Below are 21202 nucleotides of genomic sequence, written 5' to 3'. Positions count from 1 at the left end.
AGAAGACTCAGCCAGGAGCTACCAGCCCAGGGAAGGGCTCAGGGTCCTTGGTCTCTGCAGTCTGGGGGGTTTAGACAGTTTGTCCACAGCACCTCGCTGGGAATGAGTGCAGCAGACTTGGCACAAGTCTAAATAACTACAGAAATACAAACTGGACTGGAAAGTTACTGAGTACAAACTGTCCTGCAGAGCTGCCTGTGTTTGCTGGCTGGGGCTGGGCTGGAAATGCCACAAAACCAGCTTCTGTGGAGAGCTGAGGCTGCTGCCTCGGGCCCAGCTGAGAGCAGGGGCTGCAGGCGTGGGCAGGAGGGGGAAAGAAAAGCAAACGATAATCAAACTCTTCCCTAACTTGTCAGTGTGGAACTCCATCGTGGCCAGCCACTGGCACACCTGCTATGCTGCATGCCTTAGAGTTTTAGCCCTCTGCTTCTCTCTGAGCTGTGGCAGAGAGCTGGCAAAGGCAGAGCTAAGCTGCCTTGGAAGTCTTCTAGTGAGCAGGACGTGGGCTGTGCCTGCTGGCTGGCTCCAGCCCCAGCCCAAGTGCTGCAGTCAGCTCAAACCTGGCTGCCCATGGGCCGAGCTGGCTCCCACCTCCCCAGGAGAGGAGACTCCAGTTTGCTGCACTCTCTGCATGTGAAGCTTCTGCAGCTCAGGCATCGTGGCAGCAGGCCACCTCCCCAGGCACCTGGCCTCGCCTGCTGCTTTCAGCTTTTGGCCCCAAGCCTGTGCAGGCAGCCCTGTGCCTACCCCCCAGCCCATCGCCTCCCAGCTGCACGAAGTTGTGTCCTGGGCTGAATGTGGCCCAGCTGCACTGACACCGAGTCTGGTGCTGGCGTGGTCCCAGACCTTTCTGGAGATGTCTTTCATTTCACCTGGTTTTACTGGTGGCAGCTCCCTTTCCAGCAGCCTTCCCCCTGCTGGAGGTCCGCAGCTACAGCCCCCCAGCCAAGGGTGAGTTATCTTCTGGGGTGCCTGCAGATTCTCCCATTTGGACAAGCCTTTGGAGACAGAAGTTGTGGCAGCTGCAGTGGCACGAAGGGAACAAGGCACCATCACTGCTGGTGATGGGGATCCACAGCAGCAGGCAGAGCCCTAGGAGAAGGTGGTTGGGCAGTCAGGATGCCAGGCAGCTCCTCTGCCCTGTGCCTCCAGCACAGCAATTCACCTTCCTCGGGGTGAAACAGGGTCGTGGATCCCACCTGCCTTTGTCACCACTCACACAGGAGCCTTCAGCAAGCCTTTTGGAAGGAAGGAGTGAAGATCTGTGTCCTCAGGACTGCCCAAGTCCTGCACACCCCTCCTGCCTTTGCCAGCAAACAACCTTCAGCTAAGGCTGCCCAGGGCTGTTCTGGATCTGGTGATCTGCATTTAGAAACAGCCTTGGTATTTTTAAATGTTGCCTGCAGCCATCTGCTCCACACTTCCCTTTGTGCTTTCCTTCTCACCTAGAGGTGCAAGCCTGGAGGGAAGCAAGGAGCCCAGACCTGAAACCTCTGAAAGCCTTTCCCTGGCTTCCAAAGGCTTTGGGGCTGGCACCCCCACCAAGGGAGCCTGAAGGGATGCAGCTCTGCAGGGCGGGCACTGCACACTGCCTTGGCCAGAGCCAGGCCTGCCCCTGACTGCTGCTGGGAGCCAGCTCCTCGTGGCCACTCCGAGGCACAAGGAGGTCACCTGCTCTGTTCAGGCCACCAGGGCAGAAGCAACTGACTGCTGTGTGCCACTGCAGGGCTCTAAGGAAGCTGCAAACTGCAGCTGTGGCTGTCTGGCAGAGGTGCTGCCCACCTGCCCCCTGTGGCTCTGGAGGAGCTCATTGGTGCCTGGGAACTCGTGGCAGGCTGGGGAAAGTCATTTGGTTGATGAATTCTCTTTGCTCCCCAGGTGCACAGCAAATTATTTCCACCTTTTCTGCCTGACTCCATGCAGAGCCCTGGGCTGTAGCCCCAGAGGTGTCACCTCCTCTTAGAAGCAGGACTGGTTTGTACTGCCTCAGCTCACACCAGCTGGGTTCCTAAAGGCATCAACGAAGTCATGCTCGCCCATTGGCAGCCCCAGCAGGGCAGGATGGCCCCAGATGGGCATGGTGCCCTGGTGGACCCCAGTGCACCCCAGGCTGAGAGTGACACCTCACAGGACAGATGTCCCACATCAGGCTCAAACCCACCTGCACAGTCCAGCAGTGAGGCTCCACCTCCTCCATGGTGCATCATGAACCAGCCTGGTGCTGAGGGGTGACCCAGCAAAGGTCCCCAGCACCTGGAACGATGGCTACGCTGTGCTGGGAAATGAGCTGCTGCCAGCTGGTGACATCTCAGATAGCTTACTCTGGTGCCATCCTGGCCCTGGCAACCATCTGAAACCCAGAATTATTGACCTGTGGGAGATGGCTTCTGATTTTCTCCTGCCAGTTGTGCTGGGTTTGGAAAGCAGCCATGGGACCGGTGAGTGCCAAAGAGCAGGAGGGCTGCAGGTCCCCAGGCCAGGCTGCTGTGGCTCCTCAGCATGCTCTTGGCAGGGGCAGTGGTGGTCACTTGCTCCACTGCCATAAGAATCTGTCCCGTTTGCAGTGCAGGAAACCACCCAAGGTCCCCAAGCCAGGAGTTGGTTTGCATTTTCATGCGGACATCACTGAGCAGGCTCGGGGAGCCCAGCAGGGAGTCACAGGCTGCCAGAGAAGAGCTGCTGCTCAGCACTGAAACAAGCAGCCCAGCCCAGCTGGTATTGATTGGCACTTTCGTTGGTGGTGGATGAAGTGTAGAGGAGACAATGGGGCCTGGGCTGGTTTCTGGTGCCTGGAGTTGATCCCCAGCACTGAGACCAAAGCCCACGGAGAGCACGGAAGGGAGAAGCTGCAGTAGGCACAGCCCTGCTCAGAGAAGACTTGGATCAGATCACTCAGCCCAACCATTCCTTAAGTGCCAAGGCTGGTGCCAAACCATGGCCCTCAGCACTGCATCTCTGCCTCACTGAAAAACCTCCAGGGGTGGGGATTCAGCCAGCTCTCTGGGCAGCCTGTGCCAGGCTCTGAGAACCCTTTCAGGGAAGAGGTGACTTGGTCACCAGAGTTCCAGCCTTGTTGAGTTAGAGAATGGTTGGACTCAATGATCCTGGAGGTCTTTTCTGCCCCAAACAGTTCTGTTCCTGTGTCATTTCTGGGCTGCATGGCAGCAGGGTTTGTGTGGCCAAGAGCAGGAATTCCATCAGCCCCAGGCTGCTGGCGAGAAGCAAATTCCTTACCTCAGACTTAGCCACTGCAGCTTAGAGGCACCATTCCCTTTGGAACATTAGGAGCAAGTTCAGCTGGGGAAGGGAAGCCTCATCCCTGCTCTCCAACAAGTGCACCACACTCACAAGTGCCCTGAGCTTGCTCTGCACTGAGGCTTTGAGCTGGTTGTGTTGGAGCAGCATCCCAGCAGTGCCCTCTGAACTGCTGTGTTTAGGTTCTCCAGAAGCTAAGAGACTTTCTCAATCTTTTCATGAGGCACAAGCCAAGGAAATGCAGTGATGCTCTTCTTGTTTGTCCCCTGGAACAGCAACACTCAGCTGAGGCTTTGGTCCTTTTTCCTTCAGCACAAACAGGAGAAGCAGCTGAAGGACTTGGAAGCCACAAGGCTGAAGTGCAGTTTCTGGGCAGTAACTGAAGGGAGCTGAGGGAAAACAGCTGCAAGCTGGACATCAGCAGATGTATCCAACCCTGTCCCTGGGGAGCGGTGGGGAGGGGTGGTCCTTCACCCTGGGAGGCCTTCAGCCTCACTGGTGCCAGGGGACTGCCTCCCTCCACCCCTTCAGCACAGGTCATCATAGCCGTGAGCTTCTTGCTGCAGCTGGAGAAGTTGTTCCCTTGAGAGGAGAGGAGCTCAGCAGCCCATGGGGCTTCACCAGCTCACAGCCTGCCAGTGCCAGAGCCTCCAGCCACAGCTACCAATAGCTGGTACAGCAAAGGGCAGCCAGGTAAGGGCACAGCCACAGATTCACAGACTGCTGGGGCCAGAAGGGACCTCTGGAGATCATCCAGTCCAACACCCTTGCTAACACAGCCTCACCTAAAGCAGCTTGCCAGGGTCACAATGTCCGGGGTGGGGGTGGGGGGGGTTTGAAAGCTCTCCAAAGAAGGAGACTCCACAACCTCCCTGGGCAGCCTGCTCCAGGGCTCCAGCACCCTCACACCAAGAGAGTTTTCCCTTGTGTCCAAGTGAAACCTTCTGGGTTCCAGTTTGTGCCTTGGTGCTGAGGGAGCTGTGCCCAGCATGGCTTCTCAGAGCTCTGCTGGCCACGGCCTGCTGCAGCATAATTAAGCTGCTTATTAGGATCTGACAGCCATGGTTTGCATGGCTTGCACCCTAATCCCCACGTGCACAGCCAGCCCCCGTGAGCTACCACGGGGGATATCCAGGCCTGGCTGCCCCTCCACCCATGTGCTGCTCTGCAGGGCAGCAGAGATGTGGGCACCCCTGACCAGCAGGGACACAGCCTCATGTCTGGGCAGGTGAAGGTCTGTGGTGGGTGGTGTGACGTGGAGGGGAGGTTAGTGCAGACTGGGCTGCCCTGAGGCCTGTCCTGGTTTCATCACCCAGCACAGGGATGTGGTCCCCCTGGCCCCGCTGCTCCTGTGCCCTCAGGGCACTGGCAGGGGCAGGTCCAGCCTGGTTTCCGAAGCAGCTACTGGTTTGGCTGCTGGCACTCACACAGAGCCACCAAAACATGGTCCTGGAGGAGCTGCTGTGCTGGTGCAGCCTGTGCTGGTGCAGCCTGTGCTGATGCAGCCTGTGCTGGAGGCACAGCTATAAATGTGTGTTTAAAAAAATACATCCTAGTGCAAAAGGAGTCAGAGGAGGGCTGCCACCATGGCATCCCCATCCCTGGAGGTGTCCATGGCACCTGGGGACACAGCTCAGTGGCCATGGTGGTGTTGGGTTGATGGTTGGACTGGATATGCTTAGAGGGCTCTTCCAACCTTCCTGATTCTGTGATCGTTAAAGGACAAACAAGTCCCCAGCTCCCAGCCCCCTCAGCCACGTGTGAAGCTTGAATGAGTCTTTTGACTGCTTGCTTGGACAGCAGCACGGGAATCAGGTACCAAGGGAGAGATGCACCCCAACCTCTCTAGCTGCAGTTGTTGTTTGTGGGTTTTGACTATGGAGACAACTGAGCAGAGCATAAATGCTACCAGTGAGTGATTGCAGGAGGCAGCAGTGGAGCAGAACGCAACAGTCCCTGGTAGGAGGAACTGCAGACGCCTGACACCAGCGAGCACTGAAATGCATCTCGCAGCCCTTGCCCGAGGCGCCACAGTCCGTGCACGGCCACCTGAAAGTGAGCTCAGGACGATGCCAGCTGCGGGTACGGTGCAGCTCGGCAGAGGGCTTCGCCCGAGCTCAGAAAGCCCCAGCCCTGCCTGGGGGGTGACGCTACAGGCTGCCAGCGGGACTGCCCGCGCCCCAGGGGTGAGTACCCACGGCTGCCGTGCCACCCAGTGCCTGAAGGAGGCTGGTAGCAGAGCGCTCAGTGCTGAGCTGCCGCCGTTCCTCTGCACTTCCCTTGAGCCCCCCCCAAGCCAACACCCTTCAGCTGAGACCAAAAAGCATTTTGCAGCGGCAGGCTGCGTGGGTGGGGAGCAGGGCACCATGAGCCCTTCAGGGGACGCCTGGCAGCCTGGGCTGCTAAATATAGAGGAGCGCTCGGCTCGCCCGCAGCCTGCGGTCTGTTTCCAGAGCCCGCAGCGAGTGTGGCGCTGGCTGTGCCGGGAAGGGAACGGGGAGGGGGGGCAGGGAAGCTGGGTGCTGCGAGCTGCCTGCAGCCCGCAGCTGCTGCTCCAGCTGGGTGCCAGGGCTGAGCTCCCTGCGGTGCCCACGCAGCGCCGGGCTGGCCGCCGCGCGGAAGGCCGTCACGTGCAGGGGGTGCTGGGACGAGCGGGTTGGTGGCAGCCTCAGCACGGGGCTGGGACCTGGTGGCACTTCCCCTTCTCCCCCTGCCCCCCCAGTGCGGCAGGCGCTGCTTGCCGCCTCGGTGCCCGTGACGCTCTGGCTCCGTGCGAGGGCTGCGTCTCGGTTCCCTTTCCGCCCCTCGTCTAGCACAGCACCAAAGAGCCTCAGGCAGAGTCACAGCCCCGCAGCAGACCCCGTTAGAGAGGCTGGAGCAGCCCGCAGAAAGGATCTCCTCTGCATTACATTCGCTAGGGCTCGAGTTCTCATGCGCCCAAAGGGTCCCCGCAGCTGTGTGAAACGGCCACGAAGCAGGTGTGAAAACGACTGAGGTGGTCCTTGCAGCCCCTTCCCTCTGGGAAAGAAGTGCACAGTGCCCAGGGTGCAAATGAGAGTCACACCTGGGCATCTGGCACTAAGTCACACCCAGCCCCTCACAGGCTCTGATCCACACAGGTTTCATCTTGCCCCTTTCTGCAGCAGTCACCCAGAGAATACATTTCCAGGATTAAAAAAACAAAAGGTGGTGTTTTCCCCCAAGACCTCCCTTCTGAGCCTTTCAGTCCCAGCCTGCCTCCTGGGGCAGTCTGTGTGGCCTCTGACAGCAGCAAAAGGCTGAGAGCTGAGTATGCTGTGCTAGGTGCAAAGCCTTTAATTAGCGCTTCCCCAAAGGCCCGAGCTGAGGAGAATGGATGTTGTGAAACCATGCCCAGGAGCAAACTGGCTCCAAACCCTACCGTGTCCATTCCCCCAGCTCTCCTGTTGTGATTTCGTGCTCTTGAGATAGGCAAAGAGGAAATGCAGAGTCGGTCTTTGCTGGGTCCAGCTGCTCTGTGTTTATTCATTAACCATTCAGACACCAACAGAACCCACGAGGAACGCTGCTCTCTCCCAGAAGCAAAGGGTTAAGCTGCCAGAAGGGGATGAGTGGACTGAGCCCAGCGCTGGCTGGCTCCCAGGTGAAGGCTGCCCTGTTATGGAGGTGCACAGCTTGCCAACCAGGAGGTTGTCCCTTCTGCTGTCACCACTGAGGGCATTTGCAGCACCTCTGTGATCATCACCACCCCGTCCTTCGTGCTCTGGCAGACTGAAGCCCAGGGGTGCGTAGGCAGAGGCCAGGCAACAGGAGCCCAGCCCCATCTAACTAGGGAGGCTCTGGGAGACCAGTGTCTGGGGGGTGATGTGAGACAGGGAGAACAAACATGTGGGTGAGACAGAGGCCACAGGGTCAAGGAGACAAAAGCCCAGGCGTGGTGGAAATGTCATTGTGCTGGGGACAGCCAGCCAGGCTCCCCCCACAGCTCTGCTGCCAGCCCGCATGCAGCACAGCCGAGGCTGCAGGGCTGCAGACAAGGATTGTCTGAGGACATTTGGGAAAGGGCAGGGTGGGAGCATGCCCTGCTCTCCAGCAGAGCTTTCCTCTTGCTCTGCCAGCCACGGGGTGCAGCACCTGGTGGCAAAGGCAGGAGGAATGCCCAAAGCTCAGGTGGCACTCAGCCTCCCCCCAGTCCCTTTCCCACTTCTTGTTCTTTGCAGAAAGGATGTCCCATGCTGTTGGCCAGAGGGAGGAAGGAGTGCAGTAAGGCTGCCGTAGGTGGGAGGAAGGTGAACAGAATCAATCACAGAACCAGAGTCATTTGGCTTGGAAAAGCCATCCAAGCTCGTCCGGTCTGATCCAGCACAACCATGGCCCCAGGTGCCACGGCCCCAGGTTTCTGGAACACTTCCAGGGATGGGGACTCCACCCCCTTCCTGGGCAGCCTCTGCCAGTCCCTGACTACTGTTGCAGGAAGGAAATTTTTCCTCATCTCCAACCAAACCCTCCCCTGGTGCAACTTGAGGCCACTTGCTCTGCCCTATGCTTCCCCAGAGAGCACAGCTGGAGCTGTGCAGGGGAGGGCACCAACATCTGAGCACAAGAGAGAGACCCCTCCGTATCCACCTCAGCAGGAGGCTGGCCCTGGCACACACCCATGAGCTCTGCTGGAGTTAGGGGAGGCAGGCCCCTTCCCACTGCCCACGGATGGCACCACCCTTCCAATCACCATGTCTTCTACCAGCAACCCACCCCCACTGCTGTCCCAGCTCCTCCAGCATGCCTGGGAGCCGGGCTTAAGGCTTTGGATGGGTGGCAACATGTAAGGAGCAAATGTGCAGCCTTGCAAACGTGTCCTGCAGCCAGGCCTCCTGGCATATGGGTGCACAAAAAGGGACATTTGGAAGCTGGGCTCAAAACCTTTGGTTTTCTGACACTCTTCACTTGGCAGCTTGGCAGGAAGCACCTTGGGGATGCTGTGCCTGCTCTGGAGTCACCTTCCATGACCCCAAGTCCTGCTCTAGGCGACCACAGGAGACTTAACTGGGCTGTGACCTTCTGACTGGAGGTGTGCTTTGCTGGCCCTGGGGTGATGCATGACCACCTCGTGGAAGGCAGTTCTGGGGCAGCATGAGAACTCCACCAGCTTTTGTCAGAGGATTTTTACTTCCTGTTAGATATTTTTAGTGCAGAAACAGAAAGTTTTTGCTTCTTTGAAGCCCTACAGACATTTTATTTGCTTCCTCCATGCTAATGATTCTGTCAGAGCTCTTCTGGCATGTGGCTGCTGCACCCTAGCTCAGAGACAGCCCTGCTCTGGCTGGGCTGGGAAATCCCTGGTGGTGGCAGGGTGTGAGCTCCAGCTGCCCTGCCCTTGCACAGGGAGTGGCTGGCAGGCAGCACCAACTGCTGCTGATTCCACACTGCTGCTGCCCTTGCAAGTCCCTGCTGTGCAAGTGCAGGTGGCAGCTCAGGGGACAGACTGACAGACTTGGCCTGGGATAAGGCTGATGAGATGCAGAGCACTTCCAGAGCAGCACCTGCAGGGTGAGAGAGCTCTGTCTGAAGGCACTTTGTTAACCTCCTGAGGGGAGGAGGACTCCTGAGCCCTCCCTCACCACCACAGGTGACAGCTTCGGGAGCCTGGCAGCCTCCTCTTGCTTCCCTCCCTGCACCCCACTCTAAAAGCACTCATGGGTGCAGGTCTGCTGGCCCAGCTCCACTAGCTGGGGTGTAAGGCTGATTGGGGTCAAAAATGGCACCAAAACTGCATTTGGCCTTTTGTGCTTGGAGTATAATTGGTGGAACTGGCTGGACAGCAGGCTGGGAGCCTGCACTCCAGCAGTGCCAACAGAGACTGCAACCTGGCTGATGATTTAGGGTCCTGCACTCCAGCAGCAGAACTCAAGGCTTCTCCAGCTGAGCTCTTCTCACAAAGTGCCAAGCACTCCTACTTCAGAATCTGCCTGGGGTCTCAAGCAGGACCCACCAGCCACTCTCAGTCAACCTGCTCCTCCTGCTGCTCATTGGTAATTGGATTTTAGGTGACCTCTGTCTTTTGTCACTCTGAAAGGCTGGGGTTGGTCAGCCTGGAGAAGAGGAGGCTGAAGAAAGACCTTATGGGTCTCTACACCTCCCTGAAAGGAGGCTGGAGCCAGGTGTGGGTTGGTCTCTTCTGCCTTGTTACAGGTGATAGGAAAAGAGGAAATGGTCTCAAGCTGCACCAGGGGAGGTTTAGGTTGGACAGCAAATAAATTTCTTGACTGAAAGGGTTCTCAGAGACTGGCACAGGCTGCCCAGGGAGCAGGCTGAATCCCCACCCCTGGAGGTGTTTCAGAGAGGCAGAGATGTGGTGCTGAGGGCCATGAGTTAGCCCCAGCCTTGGCAGAGTCAGAGAATGGTTGGAGTGGCTCTTGAAGGTCTTTTCCAAATGAAAGGATTCCAGGATTCTCTCAGTCTTATCCGTATTTCATGTGGCAGTCACCAGTAGAGTCACTTTGCTGTGGTCTCAACCTGCATTCAAAGAGGTCTTGACCTCCCTTATTACCTTCCCATGTGGCAAACCCCAGCAGGTTAGTGTGGATTGCACCCAGCAGACAACACATTCCCTACGCATGACCAGCACAACTGTAATGAAGCAGCCAGGAGCAGATCCTGGTCTGGCAGCTCCTCTGAGGGCAAGGACAGACCTCTGCTAGTGAGGGAAGCAGGCCCTAGGTTTCAGTGGCTGCAGGCTGCAGATGAGTCCCCAGAGCTCTCATTTTGTCTGTGGCTATTCAGGATCCTCCCTGTGAGTATTTGTGCAGCTGCATCTTTAGGCTTTGTGACCTCTGCCTCGTCTCACAGGAGCAACCACATGAAGTGCTCTTCATTGAAAGTGAGAATGCTTTCTCCTGTCAGAGCCCTTACCAGCACCCATCCCTTGGTGGTGTGTGTGGTGGCAGCCCTGCAGACATCTCCCCATGCCTGGCTGCAGCCCCCCCAGCCCATCCCAGCCCCTATGCTTTCTGCTGCTGGCCCTCGGCAGCAGCCAGGGGGTGGAACCGAACACCCACGTAGAAGACCTGGTACCTGTGCTTCCACACCACAAAGCAGGCTGCCAGGCACACCAGGGCTGCTGCCAGGTTGAGGCCCATCTGCAGCAGCAAGTAGAGGCTGAGCATGCTGGTGAGGCTGCCGCAGTCAGCAGCGTCCTGGTAGACGAAGGTCCTCCCAAGAGGGTCTTCCGTGTCCAGCTTGCAGTGGCAGGACTCGAGGAGGCTGTCACAGGTGAATTTGGTCATCTGCACATAGTGGTGTGTGGCAAAAGCCACGGCCAAAACACAGGCAACCAGAGCCAGGGCACTCAGGATGAAGTACATCAGCTGAAAGACAGCAAAACAGAGAAAATCAAGAGCAAACCTCACTCTTACCCAGCCACGGGAAGGAGGAGGAGGAGCACGGGACAAAGGCTGCAGTGTCCTGCTCAGGGAGAGTGCTCTGTGTCCTGTCTGCACATGCAGGGCTTCAGGACAGCTGTGCAGGTCCTGGTGCTGAGCTCTGCAGCTCTGCCCTGCACATTTTACACGTGACTCTCAGACCTGATGAGAGCACCGAGAGACCTGTGTCTGTGTGTTGGTCTCCTATGCATCCTCAGCCAGAAGCTTTAAGAGAGGGAGAGAGGGAAGGACAAGCGTCTGCTTGTCACCCGCTGCTCTTCACAAAGCTTGAGAACAGGGTGGACTTCATCACAGGTTGCTGTGCAGAGTCGTGTGTGTCCCCAGGCACAGGAGAACCAGCAGCAGCTCAGAGCCTTTGCTGCTCCAAGGTGCACCTGAGACCTGTGGCCACCAGCAGCTGTGGGCTCAGCACTCTCAAAGGTGTTTACAGAGCAATCTCCCTGCCAGCTGCAGGCACGGTTCCAAACATCTGATGCCTGTGGGGGAGCACAGGATCCCATCAGCAGATCTGTCACATGCCAGACCTGGAGGCAGCTTCAACGTCACAAATACAGCCACGTGGTGAGCTCTGCCCAGGGACCACAGCTGGCCATGGAAAACTGACAGCCTCAGAGCGATGGGCACCGTGACTGCTGCCTAAAGAGGAGGAGAAGGGGAAGTGGGCAGTGCCAGCATGTGATGAGGGCAGAGCAGGGCAGCTCAGCCTCCCACGGCTTCCCCTTCTGAGCAAGAAACATTTCTGCAGTATTTCCCAGCAGCAGCTTTGCTCCGTGCCAAAAAGACAAGTAACTGCCCAAGGATGGAGCTCCTGGTGGGGAAGGCCCCAGGCCATTGCCAGAGGTGCTGCTGGCTCGGCCGCCAGCCCCTGCAGGCAGCGGCTGTGCTGTGCGCCGCGGCTGGGCCCAGGCAGGGCTGGAGGCTGCCGTGCAGCTGCAGGAGATGCTGTGATGAGAAGCATGGGGAGTGACCTGTCAGCTATCAGCAGATAGCCCAGGAAGGCCACAGGGGATCTCAAGACTTCCTTCTGTGGTCTCACTATGTTTTTTTTGCCAAGGAAGGACAATCTCCCTCTGTAAATAGCCAGGCACCAGCTGGGCATGCTGCTTTGCCATGCTGCTTTGCCATGCTGCTTTGCCATGCTGCAGGGCACTCCCTGCAGACACAGAGGTGGGACGGGGCAGGAATTCAGCCTGGGACTGGCTGTTCAAGCCCCAAAGGGCAAAGCTACTGTCCCTTCAGGTGGGGTGTCCCTTCCTCACTGGCACACTAGGTGCTGTGGGTACCTGAGGCAAGCTCAGGAAGGGGCTCTGCTGGCAGCAGCTCTGGCACCTCCTTCATCAGCAGGGGCCAGGGCTCAGGCAGATATGAAATGAAAGCAGCAGCTGTTGAGAGGGAGCAAGGCAGAGAGGACTGCACAGGTCCCCTCCCATTTCCCACCCCATGAGAGTGGGTTAACTCACTGTCACTCACAGTGGCCACAGGGTCACCTCCAGGGCTGACTAAAGCCCCCAGGGCTCTGTGTGTGGTCCTCCTCCCAGAGCGGGACTTAGGCTGTGCAAGGAATCCTGGGCTGCTTACTGCACTGCAGGGAAGCTGAGCTGCCATTTCTTTGTGGCTATGTGGCACCAGCCACCAGCCTGAGAGCAGGGCATGGGCATCTGCACTCAGTGCCCTCCAGAGGTGCCCTCCAACCCCTGCCACTCTGAGATTTCACACCCCCTAGGGACACTTTGTAAGTTTGGTTTCTTGTGTGAGCCATGGCTCACCTTCCTCACTGTCTGGGTGGGTGGGTGGTGGAGACCTCTGAGTTGTCCAGCCCAACATGCCCTCCCAGCACCAGGGACGACTCCCTTCCTGCCTGGAGGCCAAGTTCAATCTGATGCTGCAGTGCAGGCCATAAAAAGCCTGGCAGGGCAGCCACCGCCCAGCCCAACAGCTCCCTGGGCAGCCCTGGCATTTGCTGGAGGGTGTAAAGGTGACAGGGAAAGAAAGAGAAGGCACTCAGAGGGCAGCAGCTATTGTTCTCCTGCCTTTCCTTGTGTGAGGGTGGGGACAGCTTGAGAGACTTCCGAGACCCACCTGGATGTGTTCCTGTGTGCCCTGCCCTGGGTGACCCTGCTCTGGCGGAGGTCCCTTCCAACCCCTTCCACTCTGTGGTTCTGTGAACCAATGTCCCCAGTCTTTGTTTGCCAGTTTCTCACCATGAATGAAGCACAGCTCTGGGGACCCTGGTGAGCCATGAGGGGTGGGTTCTGCCCCTCTCTTGCCATGCTGGCATAGGAAGTTGTCTCGTGGAAGAAGGTTTGTGCCCATGGTTTGCTTCCCCATGTTTGCTGATGCCCAGCATTGACAGGAGGCACCAGGCACTGAGCCCTGGCTGCCTGCTGAGGTGCAGCCTCTCCTTCCTCAACCTTGAGGGCAGGCACCTGGAGATTTCCAGGCACCCTTTGAGGCTTGCCTTACTCCTGCACTTCCTCATTCTGCAGTGAGCTGCACAGCTGCTGGGAGGATGCTGAGATGCTGCTCAGACCACCCCACAATCGACCCCTGTTTAAGTGCCCCCCCGCATGTCCCCCCATGTCTTGCCCAGCTCTCTATGAATTCCCAGGCTTTCCCTGAACACCTCCCCAGTTGTTTCAGCTTCTCTGACCTGAACCTCATTGATAATCCTAAAATATGGCAAACATAAAGTTCCCTGGCTCTGGTTTGAGATATTTGTTACTGAGACTTTCTTCCTTAGCTGCCTGGAAAATGCCAGAAAACCATTCCTGCATTTCAGGGTCATTTTCACTGCTTTTCATGTGCCCTTCCAAACATCCCCAAAGCTTCCTGAGTGGTTTTCATGGCAGGAGAGGAAAAATAAATAAACCAAAAGCACTGCAGGTACCTTGACTGTGAACTGCAGGCATGTCTTCTCCTCAGGCTGGTAGGAAGTACAAAGCATCACAAATCCCACCAAGGACACCACACAGACCTGCAGGGGCAGGAGAAGCAAAATGTAAAGTTCAAAAATCCTACCCAAAAAAAACCCAAAACCTTTTATTTTTTAAGCCAGAAGACTCTTCTGTGTCAGCAGGAGCACAGCTGCAGGTGCAGTGTGTAAGTCAACTCCTTTGAGCAGAGGCATGCAAGCACCTCCTGTGTGTAGAGGCACTTGTGAGGAGAGAAGAGCTTTAGCACAGAGCCATGGAGTCATTCAGGTCTGGGACTGGGAGAGGAAAGGTCTCTCCACGGAGACCTTAGAGCAGCCTTCAGTATCTGAAGTGGGGCTACAGGAGAGCTGGGGAGCGACCGGGTACAAAGGTGGGGAGTGAAGGATGAAAGGTGACGGCTTCGGACTGGAGGAAGCTGGATTTACATTAGACATTAGGAAGAAACTCTTGCCCATGAGGGTGGTGAGGAGCTGCAGTGGGCTGCCCAGAGAAGCTGTGGAGGCTCCAAGCCTGGAGGTGTTGAAAGCCATTGGGTCCCCTCCTGCTCTCGGCACACCAGGCAGTGCTGCTCACAGCCAGGCTTCCAGCTCTGCAGGGATGCTGTAGCCACACTGCGGAGCTGCCTGGCTGCGCTTGAGGCAGCAGCATTGAGCCCTGGGATTTGATCATAAACCCCCAAATTCTTCTTTGCATCCACATGGTTGGTGTAAGGCAGCAGGCAGCATCCTGTGAAGGAGCAGTGCCTCTCCATGTACAGCCAGCCAGGGCTCTCAGGAGCCTGCGAGGCTGCTGGCACTCTCCTCATCAGGTTTCACCCTGTGCCACTGCAGCAGGGCACGGGAGGGAAGCATCGCCTGAGAGCACTGCTGAGGGAGGGTCAGGGTTATTTACTCCTTTCCCTGTCATGGGTATTTATAATCTGGTCCCATGACTTAACACAACCTCCCATCTGTTTGTTTTCTTTGTTTTACTGCTGATGGCCATAGCTGACAGGGCTGTCAGGGGGAAAAACAACCTTTCTTGTCAAAGGTCCTTCAGTGCTGGGCTGGGCTGGTTGTGCCCCACGGTACTGCTCTGCACTCGAGCATGGTTGGTTTCTCAGGATTAATGGCCAGAGTCCTTGGTCCCCTGCACTGTGTATTAATCTTTTAATTCAATTAACAAGCCCACAGAACTTAAGGAGCTGATATTTCCAGCAGCACCCAAGTGCCTGGCAGCAGCAGCTGCTGAAGGGAAGGGCTTGCAGCAAGCCCTGCAGGAGGACATCCACAGACACGTGCGGAGCGCTGCGTCCCCGGGCTCCTGTGGGACCAAAGTGCTGCTGGTGTCACAGCTGGACCCCAGTGTGCTCAGCACCTGCTGCTGAGGGATCTTGTGAGCAATCAACTGCCTTGCAGGGCCTGCACTTGTGGGCGGTCACACTCGTGTGCCCCAGGCTCAGATGTGCCTCCAGGTTACTGCTGTGAGACATCATGGGACCCTGCCTGCTCTCCAGCCCTCTTCCTGCTTCCCAAGAAAGCCAGCAGAGCTGCATTCATGGCTGAGGGCAGAGCCAGGCACTGATGGTGCCATCTTCCCTCTACCATCGAGTGCCTCACACGACCCTTGCGAAAGCCCTGCTGGCCTGCGCGCAGCACGGTCAGCCCTGCCCCTCCAGACAGCTTCCCATGCAAGAGGCTGAGGGACCTCCCTTCCTGCATGCACTCCACACAGGTCCTCTGGGGTTCAAATCACCCACTTAGAGCTATGTGAAGAGGCACATTTGACTCCCCACTGCACTGCACTGCATGCAGCTGAGCCTGCTCCAGCACCTGCTTGCTATGAATCTGTTCTACACATCAAGCAGGTCCTGCAGGAGCTGCAGAAGGGCATGGATTGGATCAGCTCCCGTGGCTGCTGTCTGGAAATCCAGGACTGTGCCTTCCTCTGCTGAGCAAATCTCAACTCAGGCTTGTGTCAAGGAGCTGTTTGCAAACTCTGCAGAGGCCCAGCACAGGCTCTGCTGTGAGAGGTTACCCAAGGGAAGGATTTAAATTTAGGAAAGCCCCAAATGCAGCTCAGATGTATGCAGGGTTCAGATTAAACTCTGGCTGAGGCGTGCCCTGTGGAGCCCTCCTGCTCACAGCTGGCTACTGGAGCAGCCTGGGGAAGCTCAAGGTTTGTGCTGCACAAGAGTTCAGTGCTGGGAATGTTTAGCAGGACATGGTTGATGTTCCTTGCATTAGGCAAGAGCGTCTCAGGGTTGAAAAGTGACCTTTTTTGGTGGTTTTCTTTAAACCACAATTAAAATGGGAGTAGGCATTTTCTGGGTCACCCCCACTCCAAGGAGGGCTTGATCCTGCTGGGGTGAGAACTGGATTAAGAACCTATAGATTTCAGCAGGCACAGGACCAAGAGCATTTAGCAGTGGGTCCCAGCTGGTGGGGGGGGTGCTCATCCTGTGCCAGATCTTTTGAGACACTTTTTGCACTAGAATAAATAGCAGCTGGCTGCTGCCTGGATCTGCTCCTGAAAGAGAGGGTTCTTTTGTAAGGCTGTTTTAAAGCCCAGGTTTGCATCCATCCACCACACAGGAGGGTTTCAGACAACAGAAGCCATGACCACCCTGGGCAATCACTGCTGATGAGCACCTCTGCAACTTCCCTCACCGCCAGAGTCCTGCAAACCCAGCTGGAAGGGAGCCTGCCTGGCACAGCTCTGATGCTGCCTGCTTTTGATTATAGTGGAAATGATCCCAGAGCAGATTTTTCAAGGAGAAATGCATCATTTCTTCCTCTGAGTGTCAGAAGGCCACAAGCTAATGGCAGAGAATAACAAGGGTGCCATCACTACCCACTGCAACACTTCTCATCCACAGATCCCAAAGCAAGGCTGCCAGGCAGCCACCATAACCCCACTTAGCAGAGGAGATCACAAGGCCTTAGCAGGGGTAAGAAACCTGCCCAAAGCTGTGCAGAGGAAATAAAACCCTGCAGGCCTGAGTGGGGTTGTGAAGAGTTCATACAAGACCTTCAAAGCAGCAAGAAGAAAGAGGCTGCTGGGGTGGTGGAATGGGAGTGGCTGTGGTCCAGGGAAAATCTGGGATGAAATCTGACTGCTTAAAAGGCAATGTTGCTGAAGAAGGCAGAAAGTAGCTACTTGATAGTGTGCATGGCCAAGCACCTTCTACAGAGAGCAAAGGAGCACCTGGAAGATGTTCAGCACAGGGGGCAGGTGGAGCCAGGTGCAACCCCAGCAGTCTTCAGGGGGCACTAACTGCTGCAAGGATGAGAGCATGGTGAGAGCATGGGAAGGGAGGGCTGGGTCCTGGCTGGACTCGAGGATCCTGAAGGTCTTTTCCAACTGAAAGGGTTCTATGATTCCAGCCTGGAGTTTCAGGTCCTTGGGACAGGTCTCATGGGGGAGCTGGGCAGCTTCTGCAGAGCCAGACAGCTTGGCTGTAACCAGCCATAGGCTGGGGAAACAGCAGCCACCCTCAGCACTTGTGATGGCATTTGTCTGCCTGTGCCCAGGCAACGTGGTAGAGGCACTAGAGGGAAGAGGCTGCTGAGGCAGTAGTGGTGAATCATGTAGGCTCCATGGTTTCTGCCCACCAACCTTCCCCTCGGGTCTGACTCAGGCCCCGTGGATTTCAGCTGAGATGCATCTCAGACCAGAAGGTGTCAGCAGGAGCTGCAGGAGGGCAGGGCTGGTGTCAGACACCTTTCGGGGGGGGACCCTTTGGTGATGGGGGCCACCTCTGCTCCTGCTCAGCAGATTACTGGCCACACTTACTCCACAGGCTGATGAACCCAGTCCTGGCCTGTGCCATCCTCAGAGCCCTGGGCAGTCACCTGCTGGTCTGACTCAGACTAGCTTGCATGGGCTCCTGGCAGCTCCTGGCTCAGCTTCTCCTCTGAGGTCTCTTTCCTGCACTGTAACACACTCAGGCACGTGGCTTTCAGCATGGTGCCCCCCTTCTGCCCTAACACAGAAGGGAAAAAAGAACCTCACAGGCACCCAGGGCCTGTTGAACACATCAGCAATTCCCCATTTTGCTGCCACCCTGCCCCAAGAGCTGTGGGGACAGATCCAGCCCTGGTATCATCCCCAACAAGTAACAGCAGCCATGAGCTTCCCCATTCTCTCTGGTGTTGCTCCAAAGGTCTCCATCAGAGATCTTTTTGAAGTTGTCATTCTGAATGCTAATCAAGTCCTTGGGAGAGAGCACTTGAGTGGGATGCTGCTCAAACCAATCTGCTCTGGTATTTTGCTTCACATCTCACTCTGCTGCTCATTTCTGTGCCAATAAACGAGTGTGGGGAAGTCACTTTCTGCTGTGTGGTTTGTTCTCAAGCAACATGTGGATGTCCATCCCTTGCCTCCTTGCAGCCTCCCACAGCAGCCCAAGAGGCATCCCAGAGGATGCCCAGCCACACATACAACACCCTAGCCAGGGGTCCTCCTTCATGGACCAGTTCGCCCCCAGTCCTTGGCATGCTCCCTGCCACAGCTCCCCAGCAGCTCCCTGTGAACCACACACCCAGGAACTTATCTGAGCAGCTCCTAGTTGCCCCTGCCCAGTGTCCCAGTGGGCACCAAGTACTTCCTCAGAGGGACAGCATAGCACAGGAGCAGTGACTGCAGCATCGTGTGGCACCTCCTGCATTGTGCCCCTCATGTCTGCTCTGTTCTCCTGAGGTGCCACCAGCCATGGCCAGTGCTGCACATGCCCTGTCGTGCTGGGAGGCTCTGGGGCTGCACCACCACATCTCCCTCTCCTTTCCAGCGCTACTTTCCCAGCTCTGGGCACCACCCTGCCAGCCGCCTCCTACAGCCTGGCAGCACCCTGCCCCTTTACCTCCTCCCCACCAGCCTGCACGGTGGGGCTGGCAGGTCCCTCTGAATCGTGCGTGACGTGGTGTGAGCCACGGGTGAGCCTGGGGTGGGCTCCCTTTCCCTGCCACGTTCCCCATCCGCCAGCACCGCCCCCCTCCCCACAGCCATTGGTGGGGGAGAAGCTGGGGAGCGGCGGGCACCAAGGGGTTAAATCATGCGAGTTCCTCCACCCAGCAGAGACGAAGCTCCACAGGCAGCCATTGCTCTGCTCAGCGTCCGGGCAAAAGTTGTGAGCCGCAGACTCGCTCTGGCTTCCCAACCCCGACGGCTGCGGCTGGGGGGCAGCAGGGGAAGGCAGGGAAGGACCCCGGGGGGGTGTGTGTCGGAGCGCCAGGCAGCAGGGAACAGGCTGGTACAAGGCACACCAGCCCTGACTCTTGCTCCAGCTCTGCTGGGTGTGCCAGGGCAGAAGAGGGAAGCTTGTCTTACCCTGCGGGAGCAGCTTCCTCGGGAAGAGTGCGGCCAGCCGCTGAATCCCGGGAATGTTCACAGTTAGCATAGCTCAGCTGGGCTGTGCATGCAGCGGGTTAGTCCCGGGTGGAGCGGCATGCAGCTTGCATTAATGCTGGCACAGGCACCGGGCGGAGGAGCAGACTTTATGCTTACAAGGATCCCAGCCCAGTACGGAGTGTCTCTGACTGGCAGAGAGGAGCTGATGCCTGCCATCAGGAAGCCCAGCACCGTGACAGCGGTGCCCAATGCCAGCTGCAAGAAAGCAAACAGCAGCGGGAACCGGCAGCCACAACAAGTGTGGGATTCCTCCTCCGGGCCGCATTTGGGCTCCCCTTTGCTTTTCTTCTGCTTCTGCTTCCTCATGGCCGCCCGCTGCGCCCCGCCGGCTCGGTGCTGTCCCGGGCGCTGCCCTCCGGCGTGTCGGTGCCGAGGGACCCCGCGGCTCCGGGCGTCCTGCGCTCACGGCGGGCCAGGCTCTGCCCCCGGGGCTCCGCCGTGTGCTGCCTGCCTCCTCCTGCTACGGGAATCGAGGAGGCTGAACAAATATGGAAAACATTTGGAGCAGATTGTCAGAGCTTGGGAATGCCACAGAGAGCCCGGGGAAGGGGGGATCCGAGGGGGGTAGCCAACTGCCAACGCGCGGGCGCTGGGCATGGGGCCGTGGGGGGAGCTGAGTGTGGTGCCATGCAGGGTGGGCACACCTGAGCAGGCAGAGAGAGCTCAGCGCTTCAGGGCTTGTGGTGATAGGATGAGAGGGGAGGGACTGAAGCTGAGAGGGGGCAGACTGAGACTGGAGATGAGGAAGGAATTCTGCACAGTGAGGGTGGTGAGGCACTGGCACAGGTTGCCCAGGGACTGTGAAGTGTTCAGCTCCCTCCGTCCCAGCGGCAGCGTTCCAAAAGGCTGCTGACCCTGGGATGCCCTCGGGGCTGCCGGCACAGCAACGGCTGCGGCTGGGATGGAGCCAAATGTGCCACAGCCAGGAGAGGCTCAGCCACCTGCCAAGTCAGCCTGGGCTGTGGAGAAACCCAGCCCCTGCCTCATGCTCCCCTGGCCCCCTAGCAAGGCATGGACCAAAGTCAGAGCGAGCAGCACCCACACAGTGCCAGGTAGCCAAAGCTGCCAGGGGGTTCTCCATTAACAAAAGGGCAAAAGAGCCTCCCTGGAGGCAGAGGTCTGGAGCCAGCCTGTGCTTGCTGAGGACTGCTGCCTGCTGACAGCAGATAATCACCACAGCCAGCTCCTGAAAGCCCAGTGACACCAAAGACCTGGCCAAGGAGAAATGGCTCTGACAGCCACCCAGGCTGCCCTCTGACATGGCCATTTCTACAGCCTGGGTCATGTGGAGGTGAAGCTTGTTCCCCACAGCCTCTTCTGAGGCCATTCACTGGGCTTGTGTGTCTGTGGGCTCCGCTGAATGCTGGATCCTGAAAGGTGCTGAGTGCTGGAACCTGAAAGGTGCTGAGTGCTGGAGCCTCCTCCTCAAGAGGCACAGGCTGAAGAGTGGCTGTGAGTTGGGGCAGCGCTCCCAGGAGCTGTAGGGAGGTTGCTTCCTGCCAGGGCTCAGGGCTCTCTGTGGTGCTTTCAGGCTTGCTGGCATTAGCAGACACCTGGGGCTTTGTTCCTGAAGCTGGCTCAGGGTCTCATGCTGGCACCTGGGCAGGCTCACTGCTCAGGGATGAGGTACTCACAGGTGCTGCAGCTGGTTAAAATACACAACTGGGCCCTCTGGAAGGCACCAGCTGGAACTTGCTGAAGAGCTCTCAGTCTTTCAAAGGCAGACCCTTGCCAGCCTCCAGCCAGGCCTCGCATAAGTGCTGACTTTTCTCAGAGCCTCCAGAGCCCTGCAGCACTGCAGAGCTGCAGCTAACATCTGCAGCCCTGCTGAAGTTTGCTGCTGTCCTCGGTGTGGCAAAGATTTGTCTTGGCTGTTTGAAACCAGAGCTCCTGGCCTTCCTGGGAGCCATGAGACCTGAGTGGATCAGGGCTCACTTCTTCCAGTGTTCTTCCCAGTCCTCCTGAGTTTGTCTTAGTACCTACAGAATCACAGCATCATCAAAGTACAGAATCATTAAGGTTGCTAGAGCCCTCCAGGTTCACTATGTCCAAGCATCAACTCAACCCCACCATGGCCACCAAACCCTGGCCCCAGCTGCCATGGCCACAGGTTCCTTGAATCCCTCCAGGGCTGGAGACTCCACCACCTCCCTGGGCAGCCTCTGCCAGTCCCTGACCACTCTTGCAGCAAAGGAACTTTCCCTCTTC

The 21202-nt window shown here is 57.5% G+C and overlaps 1 protein-coding gene across 2 annotated transcripts; it reads right to left on the bottom strand.

The window, feature by feature from the left end:
- Nucleotides 1–6730: 6730 nt before the first annotated feature.
- On the bottom strand, nt 6731–19384 carry SSPN (sarcospan). Of its 2 annotated transcripts, none has more exons than XM_068142872.1 (3): nt 19091–19384; nt 13561–13647; nt 6731–10598 (listed from the first exon to the last, which is right to left on the bottom strand). In XM_068142872.1, the coding sequence occupies exons 1-3, from the start codon at nt 19298–19300 to the stop codon at nt 10233–10235; spliced, it is 663 nt and encodes a 220-aa protein (XP_067998973.1). In that variant the 5' UTR covers nt 19301–19384; the 3' UTR covers nt 6731–10232. The 2 variants fall into 2 exon arrangements, with proteins under 2 accessions (XP_067998973.1, XP_067998974.1); XM_068142873.1 differs by lacking the exon at nt 19091–19384 and adding an exon at nt 18914–19030.
- Nucleotides 19385–21202: the final 1818 nt, after the last annotated feature.

This window comes from Melanerpes formicivorus, unplaced genomic scaffold (genome assembly GCF_026170545.1).
Source record: "Melanerpes formicivorus ecotype bairdi unplaced genomic scaffold, bMelFor1.0.p_v2 SCAF_8, whole genome shotgun sequence".
Taxonomy (NCBI): Eukaryota; Metazoa; Chordata; class Aves; order Piciformes; family Picidae; genus Melanerpes; species Melanerpes formicivorus.
Note: the sequence above shows the minus strand (reverse complement) of the source record. Positions and strands in the feature narration are given on the sequence as shown.